Source organism: Pipistrellus kuhlii, unplaced genomic scaffold, assembly GCF_014108245.1.
Source record: "Pipistrellus kuhlii isolate mPipKuh1 unplaced genomic scaffold, mPipKuh1.p scaffold_m20_p_52, whole genome shotgun sequence".
Classification (NCBI taxonomy): Eukaryota; Metazoa; Chordata; class Mammalia; order Chiroptera; family Vespertilionidae; genus Pipistrellus; species Pipistrellus kuhlii.
Window position 1 is genome coordinate 2,073,480 of NW_023425554.1, and position 14,772 is coordinate 2,088,251.

At 57.6% G+C, this 14,772-nt stretch overlaps 1 protein-coding gene across 12 annotated transcripts in view; it reads left to right on the plus strand.

Annotated features, from left to right (window-relative positions):
• MYO9B (myosin IXB) overlaps nucleotides 1-13,074 on the plus strand; it is an 89,703-nt gene extending 76,629 nt beyond the window's left edge. For 8 of the 12 annotated variants that reach the window (XM_036416014.2, XM_036416015.2, XM_045573582.1 and 5 more), the window contains 18 exons: nucleotides 153-219; nucleotides 588-712; nucleotides 2,960-3,093; nucleotides 3,310-3,500; nucleotides 5,138-5,236; nucleotides 5,360-5,533; nucleotides 5,643-5,684; nucleotides 5,970-6,081; nucleotides 7,047-7,120; nucleotides 7,541-7,733; nucleotides 7,834-7,962; nucleotides 8,140-8,245; nucleotides 8,411-8,542; nucleotides 9,796-9,919; nucleotides 10,328-10,375; nucleotides 10,700-10,836; nucleotides 11,471-11,598; nucleotides 11,717-13,074. In XM_036416014.2, coding sequence (XP_036271907.1) covers nucleotides 153-219; nucleotides 588-712; nucleotides 2,960-3,093; nucleotides 3,310-3,500; nucleotides 5,138-5,236; nucleotides 5,360-5,533; nucleotides 5,643-5,684; nucleotides 5,970-6,081; nucleotides 7,047-7,120; nucleotides 7,541-7,733; nucleotides 7,834-7,962; nucleotides 8,140-8,245; nucleotides 8,411-8,542; nucleotides 9,796-9,919; nucleotides 10,328-10,375; nucleotides 10,700-10,836; nucleotides 11,471-11,598; nucleotides 11,717-12,132 — 2,431 coding nt within the window. In that variant the 3' untranslated portion in view covers nucleotides 12,133-13,074. Of the gene's footprint in view, nucleotides 1-152; nucleotides 220-587; nucleotides 713-2,959; nucleotides 3,094-3,309; nucleotides 3,501-5,137; nucleotides 5,237-5,359; nucleotides 5,534-5,642; nucleotides 5,685-5,969; nucleotides 6,082-7,046; nucleotides 7,121-7,540; nucleotides 7,734-7,833; nucleotides 7,963-8,139; nucleotides 8,246-8,410; nucleotides 8,543-9,795; nucleotides 9,920-10,327; nucleotides 10,376-10,699; nucleotides 10,837-11,470; nucleotides 11,611-11,716 lie in introns of all 12 variants that reach the window. The other 4 variants (XM_045573586.1, XM_045573587.1, XM_045573585.1 and 1 more) reach the window with 3 other exon arrangements.
• Nucleotides 13,075-14,772: the final 1,698 nt, after the last annotated feature.

Genomic DNA, 14,772 nt, shown 5'->3' on the forward strand with positions numbered 1-14,772 from the left:
CTCGCTCTCCGCTGAGGCCGTCCGTGCACTGTGGGGTGCAGAGCAGCGTCCCCAGCCTCTACCCACCGCATGCCAATAGAATTAAACTCCAGTTATAACAACGAAAAATATCTTTCTTGTCTATAAAAGCCACATTTTTCATGATCTCGCAGGGAGAGGCGCACCTCATTATCCACCAGTGATGTCTCCAAGCTCCTCCCGGCCCAGGCCAAGACCCAGGTAAAGCTTCAGGCTGCAGCTCTGTCGCCTCGGGGCCCAGGCTCACCTCTGCCCCAAAGGGCAGCTCAAGAGAGAAGGGAGCTCACCTGGTTGAGCATTGACCCATGAACCAAGAGGTTGCTGGTTCAGTTCCTGGTTGGGGCACATGCCAGATTGCACTCAATCTCCCATAGGGGTGTGCAGGAGGCAGCCAATCAGCGATTCTCTCTCATCGCTGATGTTTCTCCCTCTCTCTTCCTCTCTCTCTAAAATAATGCATTAAAAAGAGAGAGTGCGAGAAGGGGCGTCAGGGGACAGAGGACACAGTGACCCCTTGCTTTCCTCCAGCAAGGCACCACCTCTGCTCACCTGGCCCCTTTCTCTCCCAGCCTCTGTCGGAAAGCGTGGATGGCGAGCCCAGCACGAAGAAGGCGGCCGTGCAGAAGAAGAAGTCGAGCGATGCATCTACCGGCACCGACGCAGGGCTCTCCCCGGGCGCCCAGGCTGACTCCAAGTGAGTGTGGGGTTTGGGGGTGGCTCAGGCCTCCCGTTTCGAAGTGATCTGGTCTCCTAAACCAACGACAGTTACGAAACTGAGTCAGGCAGGTGCTTGCCCAGTAGCCGTCCTATGACAAGAGGCCCTCATGGAGCCCAGGTCCTGGCAGCATCAGGATGAAACGGTTCCACTGAAGCCTAGAGCCTACGTGTGTCGCCTCCTCTGGGTCCGGACAGATGGGTTTCCCATCTGGCTTTTTATGGAGTCAGAACCAGCTGCCCCGTCCCTACCTCCAACACCTCCGGGGTCCTCGAATAGAAAATCTAGGCCAAGGCTTTGTCCCCAGAAGCTCCTGCCCCAGTGCTGTGGATGGTTCTATCCCAGAGCAGAGAGGGTGGGCTGTGGAGCAGCGAAAGTGAAGAACAGGCTGCAGTGGGAGGCAGAGGCCCCACTACAGAGAAACCCGCCACCAAAGCTGAGAACCACAGTAGAGTGGCTTCAGACAATGGAAATTTCCCCCTCACAGTCCAGAATCCAGGTGTCGTGCAGCGTGCTTCCTGCAGAGGCGCCAAGGGAGCATGCTTCCTGCCTCTTCCGGCTCAAGGGCCTCCAGGTGCCCTTGGTTATGGATGCATTCATTCATTCTCTGCCTGTGTCGTCACATGACCTTCTCCTGTGTCATCTCTCTTTCAGTCTCATAAGGATACTGATCCCCACCTGGGTAACCCAGATGATCTCATCTTGAGATCTTTCACTTAGTGTGTTAGTCCATTCCAGTTACTCTAACAAAATCCCACAGAATGAGCTGCTTGAACGGCAGGCTAATTCCATTCCCGAGGGCTCCACCTTATAATCCCCTCACCTCCCAGAGGCCCCACCTCCTAACAACATCACATAGGGGATAAGGCTCCAGCCTGTGATTGACATTTTTTGCCCATAATCGAAACTTCATTGAAAAACTGACACCAAAATAGGAGATCACTGTTGTATACTCACAAAACTAAATGTAGTTACATCATCTTGGTAGATTAACTAGAACTACTGAACCGATAAGGTTTTCTGTGATGTAACAAAAACCCAGGAAGTTGTGTGGATGTTAGTGCTGTGTTCTTCTCACCGGCCACCTGCCTGCTGTGAGTTAGCCTCTTCTCCTGTCCGCGGCACAACCCCGCTAACAACCTACACACAGACCACTGCCAGCCTGGCTGGAAACCTGGTCTTGCCCTGGCTGGTGTGGGGCAGCGTTTATTTTATTTTTGTTGTTGTTGTTTGTTTGTTTTTATTTTTCTTTGGGGTCAGTGTTTAAACTATTGGCCCGGGCACCGAAGGGTCACAGGTTCGATTCCCTGCCAAAGGCACATACCTGGGTTGCAGGTTCAATCCCTGGCCCTGGTCAAGGTGCATATGAGAGGCAACCAATCAACGTGTCTCTCACATTTCTCTCTCTCTCTCTCTCTCTCTCTCTCTCTCTCTCTCTCTCTCCCCTCCCCTCCCCTCCCCTCCCCTCCCCTCCCCTCCCCTCCCTCCACCACTCCCTTCCACCACTTCCTAAAAATTGAAAAAATATTCTCCGGTGATGATTAACAAAACAAAGAAAACTACAGTGATCTTGTAGCAACCTTTATGTATGTACATAAAGTAAGAATTTGGATTTGAACTAGCAATTTTTTAAAGTTTTTCCTTTCCTCTTCCAAGGATGGATGTAGCAAGTCTCTAGCCAAAGGCATGTTGATCCTTTCACAAGCCCAGCCCATCATGATCTCTGAGGTGACATCCTGGCGACCTGCACACAACCAGGGGCATGACATCAACTTCAGCATATGAATTTGGGGAGACACACACGTACAGTCTATAACACGTGGTCACATCTGCAAAGACCCTTCCCCAAATAAGAACATGCTCATAGCCTCTGAGGGTAGACAGTTTTGGGGAGCCCCTTTTCACCTCCCCACACACACAGTAACCACCGTGCACGACTTCGTGTTTATTTTTTGTCCGTTTCCCCATAATCTTGTGCCATAAAATTATGAGGAGGGTGGGAGGTTTTATTTTTTATATGAATATGGGCCAGCATCTGATTGGCATCTTGCTTTTTCACCTAACTCCTCCGTCAGTTCATGAAAGTTGACGTTATTTTTGGTAGCACCGGATTCCTTCAGTAACAGAAAAGGGCTATTTGTCTTTATGGTAAGGTGGCCCTTTCCTTGGCCTTCTATCTTCTTTTGTTTCCTGCGGCTCAAACAGAACCCCGACTTTCTCCTTCAGGTCCACATTTAAGAGGCTTTTCCTGCATAAGAACAAGGATAAAAAGTACAGCCTGGAGGGCCCGGAAGAGGCAGAGAGCTCTGGCCCCGGGCAGATCGTGCTGGAAGCCGTCACCATGAAGAAGAGTCTAGAAGGTTGGTCACCTGAAGCCTCAGGGATGGGCAACAGAGCCCTGGGGGTCCTTTGGTCATCCATCCCCAGTGAGGCCTTGGGCATACACCTCCAGGCTGGTTCCTCCTTGGAGGACATTCTGGTTGTGGATCCGTTCACAGCAATAGGGGTCCTGGCTGCCTTTGTGAGCATCGTCCCCCCAGAACCCACCCTCACTAGCCACTCCGTCTCCCCAACAGCCCCATCGGGCCACCAGCACCGCCACGCCGCGGGCGAGAAGCACACCAAGGAGACGGGAGGCAAAGGGAAGAAAAACCGAAACCTCAAGATTGGCAGGATCACGGTGTCAGAGAAGTGGCGGGAGTCCGTGTTCCGCCAGATCACCAATGCCAACGAGCTCAAGTACCTGGATGAGTTCCTGCTCAACAAGGTAGGCCAGCGCGGGTCCAGGGGGCCACGGGACACCTCAGCGGGCTGGAAACAGGAAGTCCAGGGGCACCGCTCTAACACAGGAAGTGACGTTTCCTGTAAAGCCTGGGCTCACACCAAACCACTTGTAACTTATATTCGTCTTGGTCAGCCCAGTACAGGTGTACCTCCACATCTGAGGGGCTTGGTTCCAGGGCCCCTGTGGATAGCAGAATGCGTGGACCTTCAAGTCCCTTATGTTTCCATGTAGACTACAGCAGAGTCATGCTCGGCACATGGCAAATTCAAGTTTTGCTTTTTGGAAGTTTCTGGGGCGTCGTGTTTTGTCTTTGTTTTCTGAATTGGTTAAATCTACAGATGTGGAACCCATGGGTATGGAGGGCCAACTTTATTTAAATTTCTCTGCAAAATGTCTGTGAGGTCTTATTAGGGGCTGGACACGCTGTGCAGAACTGTGTTACAATCCAAAGCATCTGAGCCCTGGCTGTTTTGGCTCAGTGGATAGAGTGTCGGCCTATAGACTGAAGGATCCAGGGTTCAATTCCCAGTCAGTGCACATGCCCAGGTTGCAGGCTCAATCCCCAGTGTGGGGCATGCAGGAGGCAGCTGACCCATGATTCTCATCATTGATGTTTCTATCTCTCTTTTCCTCTCTGAAATAAATTATATATATATATATATATATATTTTTTTTATTTTTATTTTTTTTTTTTAAAGCATCTGATTCTGGGATGAGCCTGTCCCAGGGGCCATGGCGAGGGGTTGTAACCTGTGTTGGAGTTATCTCACGTGCACGTGCATAGGCATGGGGGCTGGGTGCCCAGCAGATGCGTTTTATCCTGTGGTTCCTGCCCAGGACGTTTGAAACCTGCAGTTAGAAGACACTTAGACTCTTCATCTCTTGTATTGCAGGGACCTCTGGGGGCAGTAAACACTAAACACTAAACAAACACAAAGATCCAGAATAGCCTGGGCAGGACACACCTATGTCCCGCTGGACTGTCTCTAGGTCCACCATCCTCGCTGTGGCTCAGCCATGAACTTCCTTTGTTTAGAATAAGCTTTCACAAAAAGCATTGCGTCTCGGGACTGATACTGATTGGACGCTTACTTGTGCAGCTAAAGTGAATGAGCCATGGCCTCGTGGTGTTCATGGCTCCAGCTGTGGAAAAGCACACAGCAGACAGAACAGGGTTTGGGAGCTTCTCAGAGGCGCACCAAGCTGACAGGGACCCTGCAAGGGGTGGATGCATCAGGAAATAATCGGGCCGTCGAGCAGCCCTGGTCCTGGAGCATGTCCAGGGGACACTTTGCAACATCTGCAAATGTTTTCAGTCCTCACAATTGAGAGTTCTGCTGGCTTTTGGTGTGTAGAGACCGGAGTCCTGCTTTTCTCTCCAGCCACGCACCCTCCCCTCCACCCCCCCTGCAATCCCCAGTGAGTGATCAGCCCCAATTGTCAACAGTTTAAACCTGGGCTAAATAGACCTGAGAGACCAAGTTTGCTGGAGAGCCCTAATTTTATCCTGTGAGCCCAGATTCAGGGAAGGGTGTGGGATGGGGCAGAGCGGTGACCACTCAGATGCCCAAGCTGAGGAGACACAGGGTCAGTGGGTCTCCTTTCCTCGCCCTCTACAGATAAATGACCTGCGTTCCCAGAAGACACCCATCGAGAGCTTGTTCATCGAGGCCACAGAGAAATTCAGGAGCAACCTCAAGACCATGTACTCAGTCCCTGTATGTGTGGCCCCAGCCCCAGGGGGCGCTGGCGATCACCCAGCCTTCCCCAGGATGCACCTTGCCCCCTCCCCACCCCGTCAGTCTGTCCAGGGGAGGGAGTCACACCTTCCATCCTTGCAGAACGGGAAGATCCACGTCGGCTATAAGGACCTGATGGAGAACTACCAGATTGTCGTGAGCAACCTGGCGGCCGAGCGCGGCGAGAAGGACACCAACCTGGTCCTCAACCTCTTCCAGTCCCTGCTGGACGAGTTCACCCGTGGGCACTCCAAGAACGATTTTGAGCTGCCCAAGGTTGGTGGTGCCACTCTGAGTGGGCAGGGTCCCAGCATGGTGAGGGAGGCCAGTTGGGGAAAGGGTTACCCCAAGGGCCCACACAGACCTGCCTTGTGCTCCCTCACAGCAAAGCAAAGCTCAGAAGAAGAAGCGGAAGCAGGAACGCGCTGTAAGTATGCGTGTGTGCGTGTGTGTGCGTGTGTGTGTGTGCGTGTGCGTGTGTGCGTGTGTGTGTGTGCGCACGTGTGTGAGAGCGTTTGTGTGTGCGTGTGTGTGTGTGTGCGCATGCGTGTGTGTGTGTGCGTTTGTGTGTGCGCGTGTGTGTGTGTGTGCGCATGTGTGTGTGTGTGTGTGTGTGTGTGTGTGTGTGTTTCTGCCCGGTCCTAAAGAAACTAGCTGTGAATGAGTAGCCCCTGGCCCTGAGATGCTGCTCAGCACCCTCCTCCGTCCCCAGGTCCAGCAGCACAATGGGCACGTGTTCGCCAGCTACCAGGTGAGCATCCCGCAGTCGTGCGAGCACTGCCTCTCCTACATCTGGCTCATGGACAAGGCCCTGATCTGCAGCGGTGAGTGTCCCAGAACTCCAGCACCCCCCTCCCCCCACCAACCACTGTACCCTCACCTCTCCACCAAACCCCTGATTACCAATGGTAACCCCACCCTCCACCAAATCTCCAGACTACCCTGTACCTCCTGACCCCCTCGGGACCCTCTCACCCCTCACAGTGCCCCTAACCCTGCCAACGTGTTCCCAACCCCTTGCTGAGCACCAGGGCCTTCCCCTCGAGCCACCGGATGGATCTTTCCGGAACACTGCCCCAGCCACATCTCACCCACTCAACCCCGCCAGAGCAGGTCACCCTGTGCCCCACCTCCGGGCCTTTGTGCACACACCTGAGCTGCTGGCCCCTCACACATGTTCCAGGGGACCGTCCGTCCCCACCAGCAGACCCTCTGTCAGGTGGACAGGAGGCAACCAAGCACTTGCGTTTTCCTAGGACCAGCCAGGCCTGGCTTTCTTTCCACACAGGGTCTGCTCCCCCGCGGGGCCATGCGTGAGCAGTTCTCCTCCCCTGTCTGCTGTACATGCCTCAGCAGTTGTCACTGTGCTGAGATAAGGGTGCACCCAGGTGGACCACTACTTTTTATTGTAGCTGATGTCTTCTTTCCATGCATGGCCTTCCCCTAGTCTGGTGTCGGGTGTGGCTGGGAGAAAAACGAAAGCACCATCACTCATGCCACTATCACAGGCCAGATCCTCAGGGCTACCCCCTGGCAGAACTGAGGCGTAGGCCCCCAAGCCCTGGCTCCTGGCTCCCTGGCCAGGCCGGCTCTGAGGAGCAGAGCTAGGAACACCTGCCAGCACAGCCCCCTTGGAATCAGGCAGAGATTAGTGTGGTGCAAGTTTAGAATCCAGCTGGCGGGTCCCTGTCCCCCTAGCCATTGGGACAGGCAGCCACGGGAACCTGGGGTCCCTCATGCTCCGCCTGTGACCACCCTCCCCCCGCCCTGCCCCACCATGACCTCCTAGTGTGCAAGATGACCTGCCACAAGAAGTGCATGCACAAGATCCAGACCTACTGCTCCTACCCATGCGGGAGGAAGGTGAGCCCAGCGCGGCCGGGAGCTTTGCAAAACAACATTAGTTCAGGGCCAGGTGCCCCCAACCAAGCACATCCGGTTCTGCCTGAGCCCCTAAGGCAGTGTCCAGGCTTGTGCAGCATCTCAGACCTGGCCCTGCTCTTCCCTGGGTGGTGGAGGGACTCCCCCCACTGTGCCCCCGAGGAAGGCGGGGTCCTGAGCTCTGGGCGGAGGCAGGAGCGGGGACTGACTGCTCTCAGAGGACCCTGGTGCTCCTCATAGGGTGCCCCTGCCCCGGGGCCCTTGATCTGACCTCTCAGCCCAGCGCACTCAGCAACCTGCAACGGGGAATGAGGGAGGGAGGGATGGCGCCCACAGAGGGGGAATGAGGGCAGCCAGGGAGGACAGCTAACCCAGGCTCCGCCCCACCCCCCGGGATTGCAGAGCGAGCCGGGTGCCGAGCCGGGCCACTTTGGCGTGTGCGTGGACAGCTTAACCAGTGACAAGGCTTCGGTGCCCATCGTGCTGGAGAAGCTTCTGGAACACGTGGAGATGCACGGCCTGTACACCGAGGGCCTCTACCGCAAGTCCGGCGCCGCCAACCGCACGCGGGAGCTCCGGCAGGCGCTGCAGACAGGTGGGTGCGGGCGGGCGTTCGGAGCGGGTGGGCAGCAGGAAGGCGCCATGCAGGGCTCCCCCTGCACGGTGCTCACCGGCCCTGCTCGCCCTCCCCTCAGACCCCTCTACAGTCAAGCTGGACAACTTCCCCATCCACGCCATCACCGGGGTGCTCAAGCAGTGGCTGAGGGAGCTGCCCGAGCCCCTCATGACCTTCGCCCAGTATGGCGACTTCCTCCGAGCTGTGGGTGAGTCCGTGATGGTGGCAAGGGCAGGCAGGTGGTAGATGGCGGGGTCACAGCCATGAGCACCCTGTGGCCAGCCAGGGAGGTGGGACCACCCAGTCACAGCTGAGAAACCAGGGCCTGGGGTGGGACCGGGACCCGTCTGGGGCCGGTGGGGAGCTGACACCGTGGCCTTCCTAGAGCTGCCAGAGAAGCAGGAGCAGCTGGCCGCCATCTATGCCGTCCTGGAGCACCTGCCGGAAGCCAATCACAACTCCCTGGAGCGGCTCATCTTCCACCTGGTCAAGCAAGTGCCCACGGCCACTCTCTGTGGGAGGGGGGTCCCTGCGGAGCCCCACCGCCCGCTCCCGGGCGAGTGTCCTCTGCTGGTTCTACACCAGGACGCAGGCCCATGTGGAGGGGTCTGGGGGATCCCCCGGCCACCCCGCCCTAACCGCCGCTCGCTGCGCAGGGTGGCCCTGCTTGAGGACGTGAACCGCATGTCGCCCAGTGCACTGGCCATCATCTTCGCACCCTGCCTCCTGCGCTGCCCTGACAACTCAGACCCGCTGACCAGCATGAAGGATGTCCTGAAGATCACCACGTGAGTGCCCGACCGGCCCCAGCCCCCCACACTCTGGTGGCCCTTCCAGGGACCCTCCGAGTTCTTTTGAGGCTGGAGACTATGAAGGAGGGGAGGACCTCACCCCTCATCCCAGGGTGAGGGGCAGACATGCAGGCAGTGTACTCCCCTCCGGCAGCAGAGAGAGTTGGTAGCAAACAGCACTGGTCTCCAGGTTTCTCCTTTCCCCTGAGCCTTTTGCAAAATTCTCCAGAAATTCCTCAAAAGGCCCTGGCTGTTTGGCTCAGCGGATAGAGCCTCGGCTTGAGGACTGAAGGGTCCCAGTTTCAATTCTGGTCAAGGGCACATGCCTGGATTGTGGGCTTGATCCCCAGTAGGGGGCGTGCAAGAGGCAGCCAACCAATGATTCTCTCTCATCATTGATGTTTCTAGCTCTCTCTTCCTCTCTTCCTCTCTGAAATGAATAAAAATATATTTTTAAAGAAAATAACTTTTTTTTAAAGTTCCTCAGAAGATCGTCAGACATCAGTCACTAAGAGGACATAGTTTAGGTGACTTGAGAAAACAAGAACCTGTCACTGTAGGTGGTTTCATGAGGCAAACACGCCAAGAAGGCCTGTCAGTACAGCCCAAGGCCACACTTGTCACATTAATGAAAGGTGACAGATAGGCAGTGGGAAGAGAGGGGCCTGGCCTGGCCTGACTGACCTGCTTCCAGCCTCTTCCAGGACAGTCTTTGCTCCTTTCTCCCTTATGTGCTTCTGCTGATGGGAATGAATGTTACTGGTCGTCCATCCAGGCTGAGTGCCCTCGGAGCTGAATGCTCCGGGTTGAGTCCCTCCCATACTGACCGCTCCAGGCTGGCCCTGGCTACCGAGCAGATGAACTGCCGGTGACAGTGCATGTTCGGGAGCCCGGGTCCAGCTGCCTGCGTCCTTAGGACAAGTTACCCAGGCTCCTGCACTTCACACTTCTCTGTGAAATGAATAACCCCACCCTGCAGCGTGACTGAAGAGTCAGTTCACTCCAGCCCTCTATGCACACTTCTTCAGACAAGGAGGCTTGTTGAGATGGGAACTCAGGCTCAGAGAGGTGGGGTGAGTCGTCCAAGGTCACCCAGCCAGTCAGCTACAGCCATACCCCTGGCCTCTGCATGGGGCTCTGCCTTGGCCGTGGTGCCATCTCCAGCCAGCGCCTCCCTGGATGCCCGGTCCCCAGGCCAGCCATCCCTGGCCCCGTCTCTGAGTCGCCCTCTCCACGGGCCTTCGCCACAGGTGCGTAGAGATGCTGATCAAGGAGCAGATGAGGAAGTACAAGGTGAAGATGGAGGAGATCAGCCAGCTGGAGGCCGCCGAGAGCATTGCCTTCCGCAGGCTCTCGCTCCTGCGGCAGAACACTGTGAGCCTGGTGTGACGGGTCCTCCGGGCGTGCGGGTGGAACATGCCTGGGTGGGAGCGGCCCTGTGAGCAGGGCTTGGGTCAGGACCGGGTCTCCCTTCCCTTACCACCAACACCCTGGCTACATCCGGGGCCAGTTCCTGCCACAGGGCAGTGGGAGACTGTCCCCCAGCGGGTGGTGTTTCATCCTCCTGCCCTGGTCCTTGCTGACTTGGGTCCCTCCCACAGGGGACTGATCCCACAGCAGTGGCCCCGGTGTGGGGCTGGGAGGGACTCAGAGGGCAGGTCCTGGGCTTCCAGGGGAGAACCTGTCCTTGTCCCCATGGTCAGATGTGGCTCAGTGACCATAACACAACCGGTGTCTTCGTCATGGTCCCATGTGGTCACCCTCTGTTCATCTCTCCCCCAGCCATGGCCTCTCAAACTGGGGTTTTCGTCTCCCTATGAGGGGGTCCTGGTATGTACACGATGGGTGGGCCCACCTTGCATGTCTTAGCGCAGTGCATGCTGGGTTCCCCTGTGCCCCCAGGGTCCCCGTAGGGTCAGCCCAGCATGTCCTAACCTCCGAAGTGCATGCTGGGGGAGGCCTGTTGCCTGTTGGCCACCTGTGCTGAGGACAACTAACCAGCTGTGCCGGGGCTCCTGGAGAAGCCTCACCAAGCCCAGCCAGCCAGCCACAGCGGAACTAACCACCCCTGGGGCTGCGCACGCCACCCTCTCCACCCGCAAGCACTGGCCCCGCCCGCCGGGAGGCCCGCCAAACCTGTGCTTCTTGCCGCAGAACAAGAGCCCCGCGGCCCGGGGCAGCCCCGAGGAGCTGGGGGTGCTGCCCGAGGAGGAGGCAGCCGGCCAGGACGAGGACGAGGACCGGGAGAAGGAGATCCTCATCGAGCAGATCCAGTCCATCAAGGAGGAGAAGCAAGTGCCCCTCCACCCCCTCCCCGCCCCGGTCTGCACCATCCAGCCCCGCCCGCCAGTCCCTGCACTGCGCGCTGGAGCCAACGGGCCAGGCTCCGGCCCCTGCCCAGCACCCACTTCATGGAGCACCGCGCTCCTCACACAGCCTAAGCTTGTTTACATTCTGTCTTCTCCGCAGGGAACCGTGGTGCCCGCTGGAGACAAGGGCATCAGGGATGATAGTCAGACTTGGTCTTGAAGGTGGCCTTAGCTAGGGTGACAGATTAATTTGTGTCCGGTTGAGCTATGAGTGTGAAATTGTGCCAGGAGACCATGTGACCCAGGGTACCTGGCCAGCCTAGTCGCACAGAGGAGGGCGCTCAGGCAGAGGGAACAGCACGTGTGGAGTCCTCAGGCAGGAGCTCCCCGCTTGCTCAGTCCTGGGCCAGGCGCCTGGCTGCCCTCAGCAGCCCGACACTTCCTCCCTGTGAGCTTAGCGGGGCGGTTGTGCTCTGGGGGCGGGCGTTCTGGAGGCAGGGAGTCCCATCCAGGACAGGATGTCCTGCTCTGCCCCATACTGTCCTGGCACTCTCCATGGGGGGGTCTCTCACCATGGGAACAGCCTGGGACCTGGGACCTTCCCTCTCATGCCCAGGGAGGACATCACCTACCGGCTGCCAGAGCTGGACCCCCGGGGCTCCGACGAGGAGAACCTGGACTCGGAGACCTCGGCCAGCACCGAGAGCCTGTTGGAAGAGCGTGCCGCGCGGGGGGCCTCGGAAGGTCAGTATTAAGGTAGCGTCTGCTTTTTTCCTCCCACGTCCGCCCCTGGCAGGCCCCCGGGCAAGGTCTGTCTGCCGGCCCCGAAGCTGCAGTAACCCTGCCGTCTGTCTCTCAAAAGGACCCCCCGCACCTGCTCTCCCCTGCCCCAGTGCACCTGCCCCGAGCCCCCTCCCCGAGGTGGCCGCCCCTCCAAGACGAAGGCCGTCATCCTTCATGACGGTCAGAGTGAAGACGCCCCGGCGGACCCCCATCATGCCCACGGCCAACATCAAGCTCCCCCCTGGCCTGCCCTCCTACCTCCCTGGGCAGGCACCAGGTGCCCAGGAGGCTGCCACGCTAGTGAGGCGCCGAGAGACACCCGCCCGACGCCCGGACCAGGTACACTCCGTGTACATCACACCCGGTGCGCACCCGCCTGCGCAGGGCAGTCAGGAGCCCCTGGACAAGGATGACCAGCCACCGGGGGCCAAACGGAGGTACTCAGACCCCCCGACCTACTGCCTGCCCCCCACCTCCGGCCAGGCCAATGGCTGAGGGCCCGCAGCACCAGAGTCAGAACATCCAAAGACAGCCGAGTACCAGAGCTCCAGCATTCGGCTCTCCGGGAAGGATCTGGAATGAGAAGCTCCAAGAGCAACGTGAGGTGGGCACTGGCTCCACCTGCAGAGTCCAGCAGGGACAGGCCGACTGGCTGGCCAGGGCTGAGCCCCAACTTCACACAGATGTGCCGCCGAGAGCCCCAAATCCCGGCAGGCAGCCTGGCCTCTTCCCACCCCCGTTTTGTATGGTTTTACAGGTAACTGTTACTTTGCGCCTGGTTTACATAACTTTAAACTGTAACAGCCTTAACAGAAGACCAAACTGTTTTTTATAAGCGTATGTACAGACTTTTATATTAACGCCCCGCCTCGCCTTTGTAACCCGGACACGGACTTCAGAGCAAATCCCACATGTTCGCCTCACCGCGAAGGCTCAGGCCCACAGTGAGGACGGCCTGGACCGGGCGGGGGTTTGGACAATTGGAGCACCTGACTGTCCCCAGTCTGTCTGGGTCTCATCCTCGGGCCCGGCCAGCAGCCATCGGCCCCGCGCATTCAGAGAAGCAGCGGAGCCTTCCGTGGTGATCCAGGCTGTTGGCTGGAGTGAGGACATGAGGTGGGGGCAGCCTTCACCTGGGGTACCACAGACCTCTTACCCAGGGTGACTCAGATGTGGTCCTCACTGTCCACTGTCCCCTGAGCGGAGGAGGCCACCCTGGCGCTGCCTGTCCCGAGTGGCAGAACAGGAACTCAGGACTGCTCCAGGGCGAGGAGGGCAAGGCCTGACTTTGCACATCCCCGAGAACAGCCTGGGGACCTCCAGGGTGGGGCTCCCGCCTCTCAGGCTCCCCTCACTCCCTGGACATCTGGACAGAGGGCCCTGGGCCTGGGCCTGGAGGTGCCTACAAACCATGTGAAATAAAGAAAAGGTGACTGAGGTGTTGGTGTGATGCCTGCTCTGGGGTGGAGGAGCATGGGGCAGCAGGGGTCTCCTGAAAGGGCCTGCCTCGCCTCCAGCAAACACTGCTGTTGGCATTTCACATGTATCCTTGGGGATGGGGGGGTTGGGCATGCTGGAGGATCAAGCATATTGATCCAGAAACCAGAGGGAGCAGGGAGTTCCTGGAGCTACATTCGGTGAGAAGAGCCTGCTGTCCTGGGAGCTGCCTCTGTCGCCCTCTTCCGGCCTACCCCAGCCAGCGCCATCCACCCTGAGGGTGGGAGGCAGTTAGTGGGCCTCACAGAGCCAGGAACGACTTCCCACACACAAGCTCCAGGCTGCAAACGGGCAGTTGTGGGAACTGGCTGACAGTGGGGGCAGAGCAGACCACACGTGCTGGAGAGCTAGGAGATTTGTCCAGTCACACGCTGGGATGGGGCAAGGCTGGGATTCAAAACCTGCCTCTAGAGCAGCTGTCCCCAGAGGTCTGCGGACCACCAGTTGCTGACCGCTGCTGGGGAGTGTCCATCCTGGGTTTGGTTTCATCCCTTGTCCCTTTGAGGACACCAGGCCTGCTGGTGTGATCGCAACACGGGGGACCTGGGGGCTGGGAAGATAAAACATTTACACTCCAGGGTTGTCCCTGTGGAGCCTCCATCTTCATTCACCCTGTCTGCTCAGGGTGAGCCTTGGCTCCCGGAGGGTCCTCGGGGACTAGCCCTGGGATCTTTCCATGGGGGTCTGAGCCTTAGGGGTGACCCAGTCCCATCTCACTCCAAGGGCTAACCTGTTTCCCCCTTGAAGCGACACTGTCCCGCTGCCATTTCCCAAGAAAGGGCTGGAGGGCTGAGTCAGATTCAGGGTTGTGAACGAGAAGCTCATAACCATATACGTTCGGATGGGAACCCAACCCATGGATTCCGAAGTCCAAGGCCTTCACCCCTTCCCTCCTCCCCTTGGGGAAGGCTGCTTGGGTGTGGGAAGAACCCAGCCAGGAGTGAGTGTGGTGGAGGAATTTTGAAGGGGGGGGTGAGGGGGTGTGAATGAGCAGGGCCTGGTGCGCCTGATACCGAAGGCCCTACCTGGTCCTCAACCTTTCATTAAGGGTAAAGATTGTTGTAACCCATGAGAGACACCTCAATCAGACACAGATCAAAAGTTTTTAGAAAAGCGCGTTTATTTCCTGCGCAGGGTCTGCAGCCGGCTCATGCAGGGAAGATGGGACCAGACTGCAGCCCCAAGCTCTAGAAGCCTTTTGCTCATATAGGCTTCTTATCCTTAGCAAGCAAGCAAGCTACGTGTACAGAAGCGGATATCTGCCTTTAGCCATCAGCAATTCCTAATTAATTTTTTACATTTAACATGTCAGTTCTCCCTTCCTCCTCCCGCCCCCTGGCCTTACCCCTCTTGTATCAGATAGTGGTCAGCACATCCTGCTTTTAATGAGCTTGTTTTAATGAGCTGTGCAGCGGCTGCCGTGCTGGCCTTGTGGAATTTATGATGCACAGCTGCTGCGCTGGCCTTGGGAATTTTTCAGTCTATAACAAGATGGCCACGAAGAAGCAGGAGGTTCGGCCCTGAGTAACCTCTCCAGGTAACAAGACTTAACTCCCTTAAAGCTGGGACTGAGAAAGAGACGGGCACGCCCACCCGGAAGCAGGTCAAGTGAAGGCACTTCCGCCCTCAAGAGGCCGC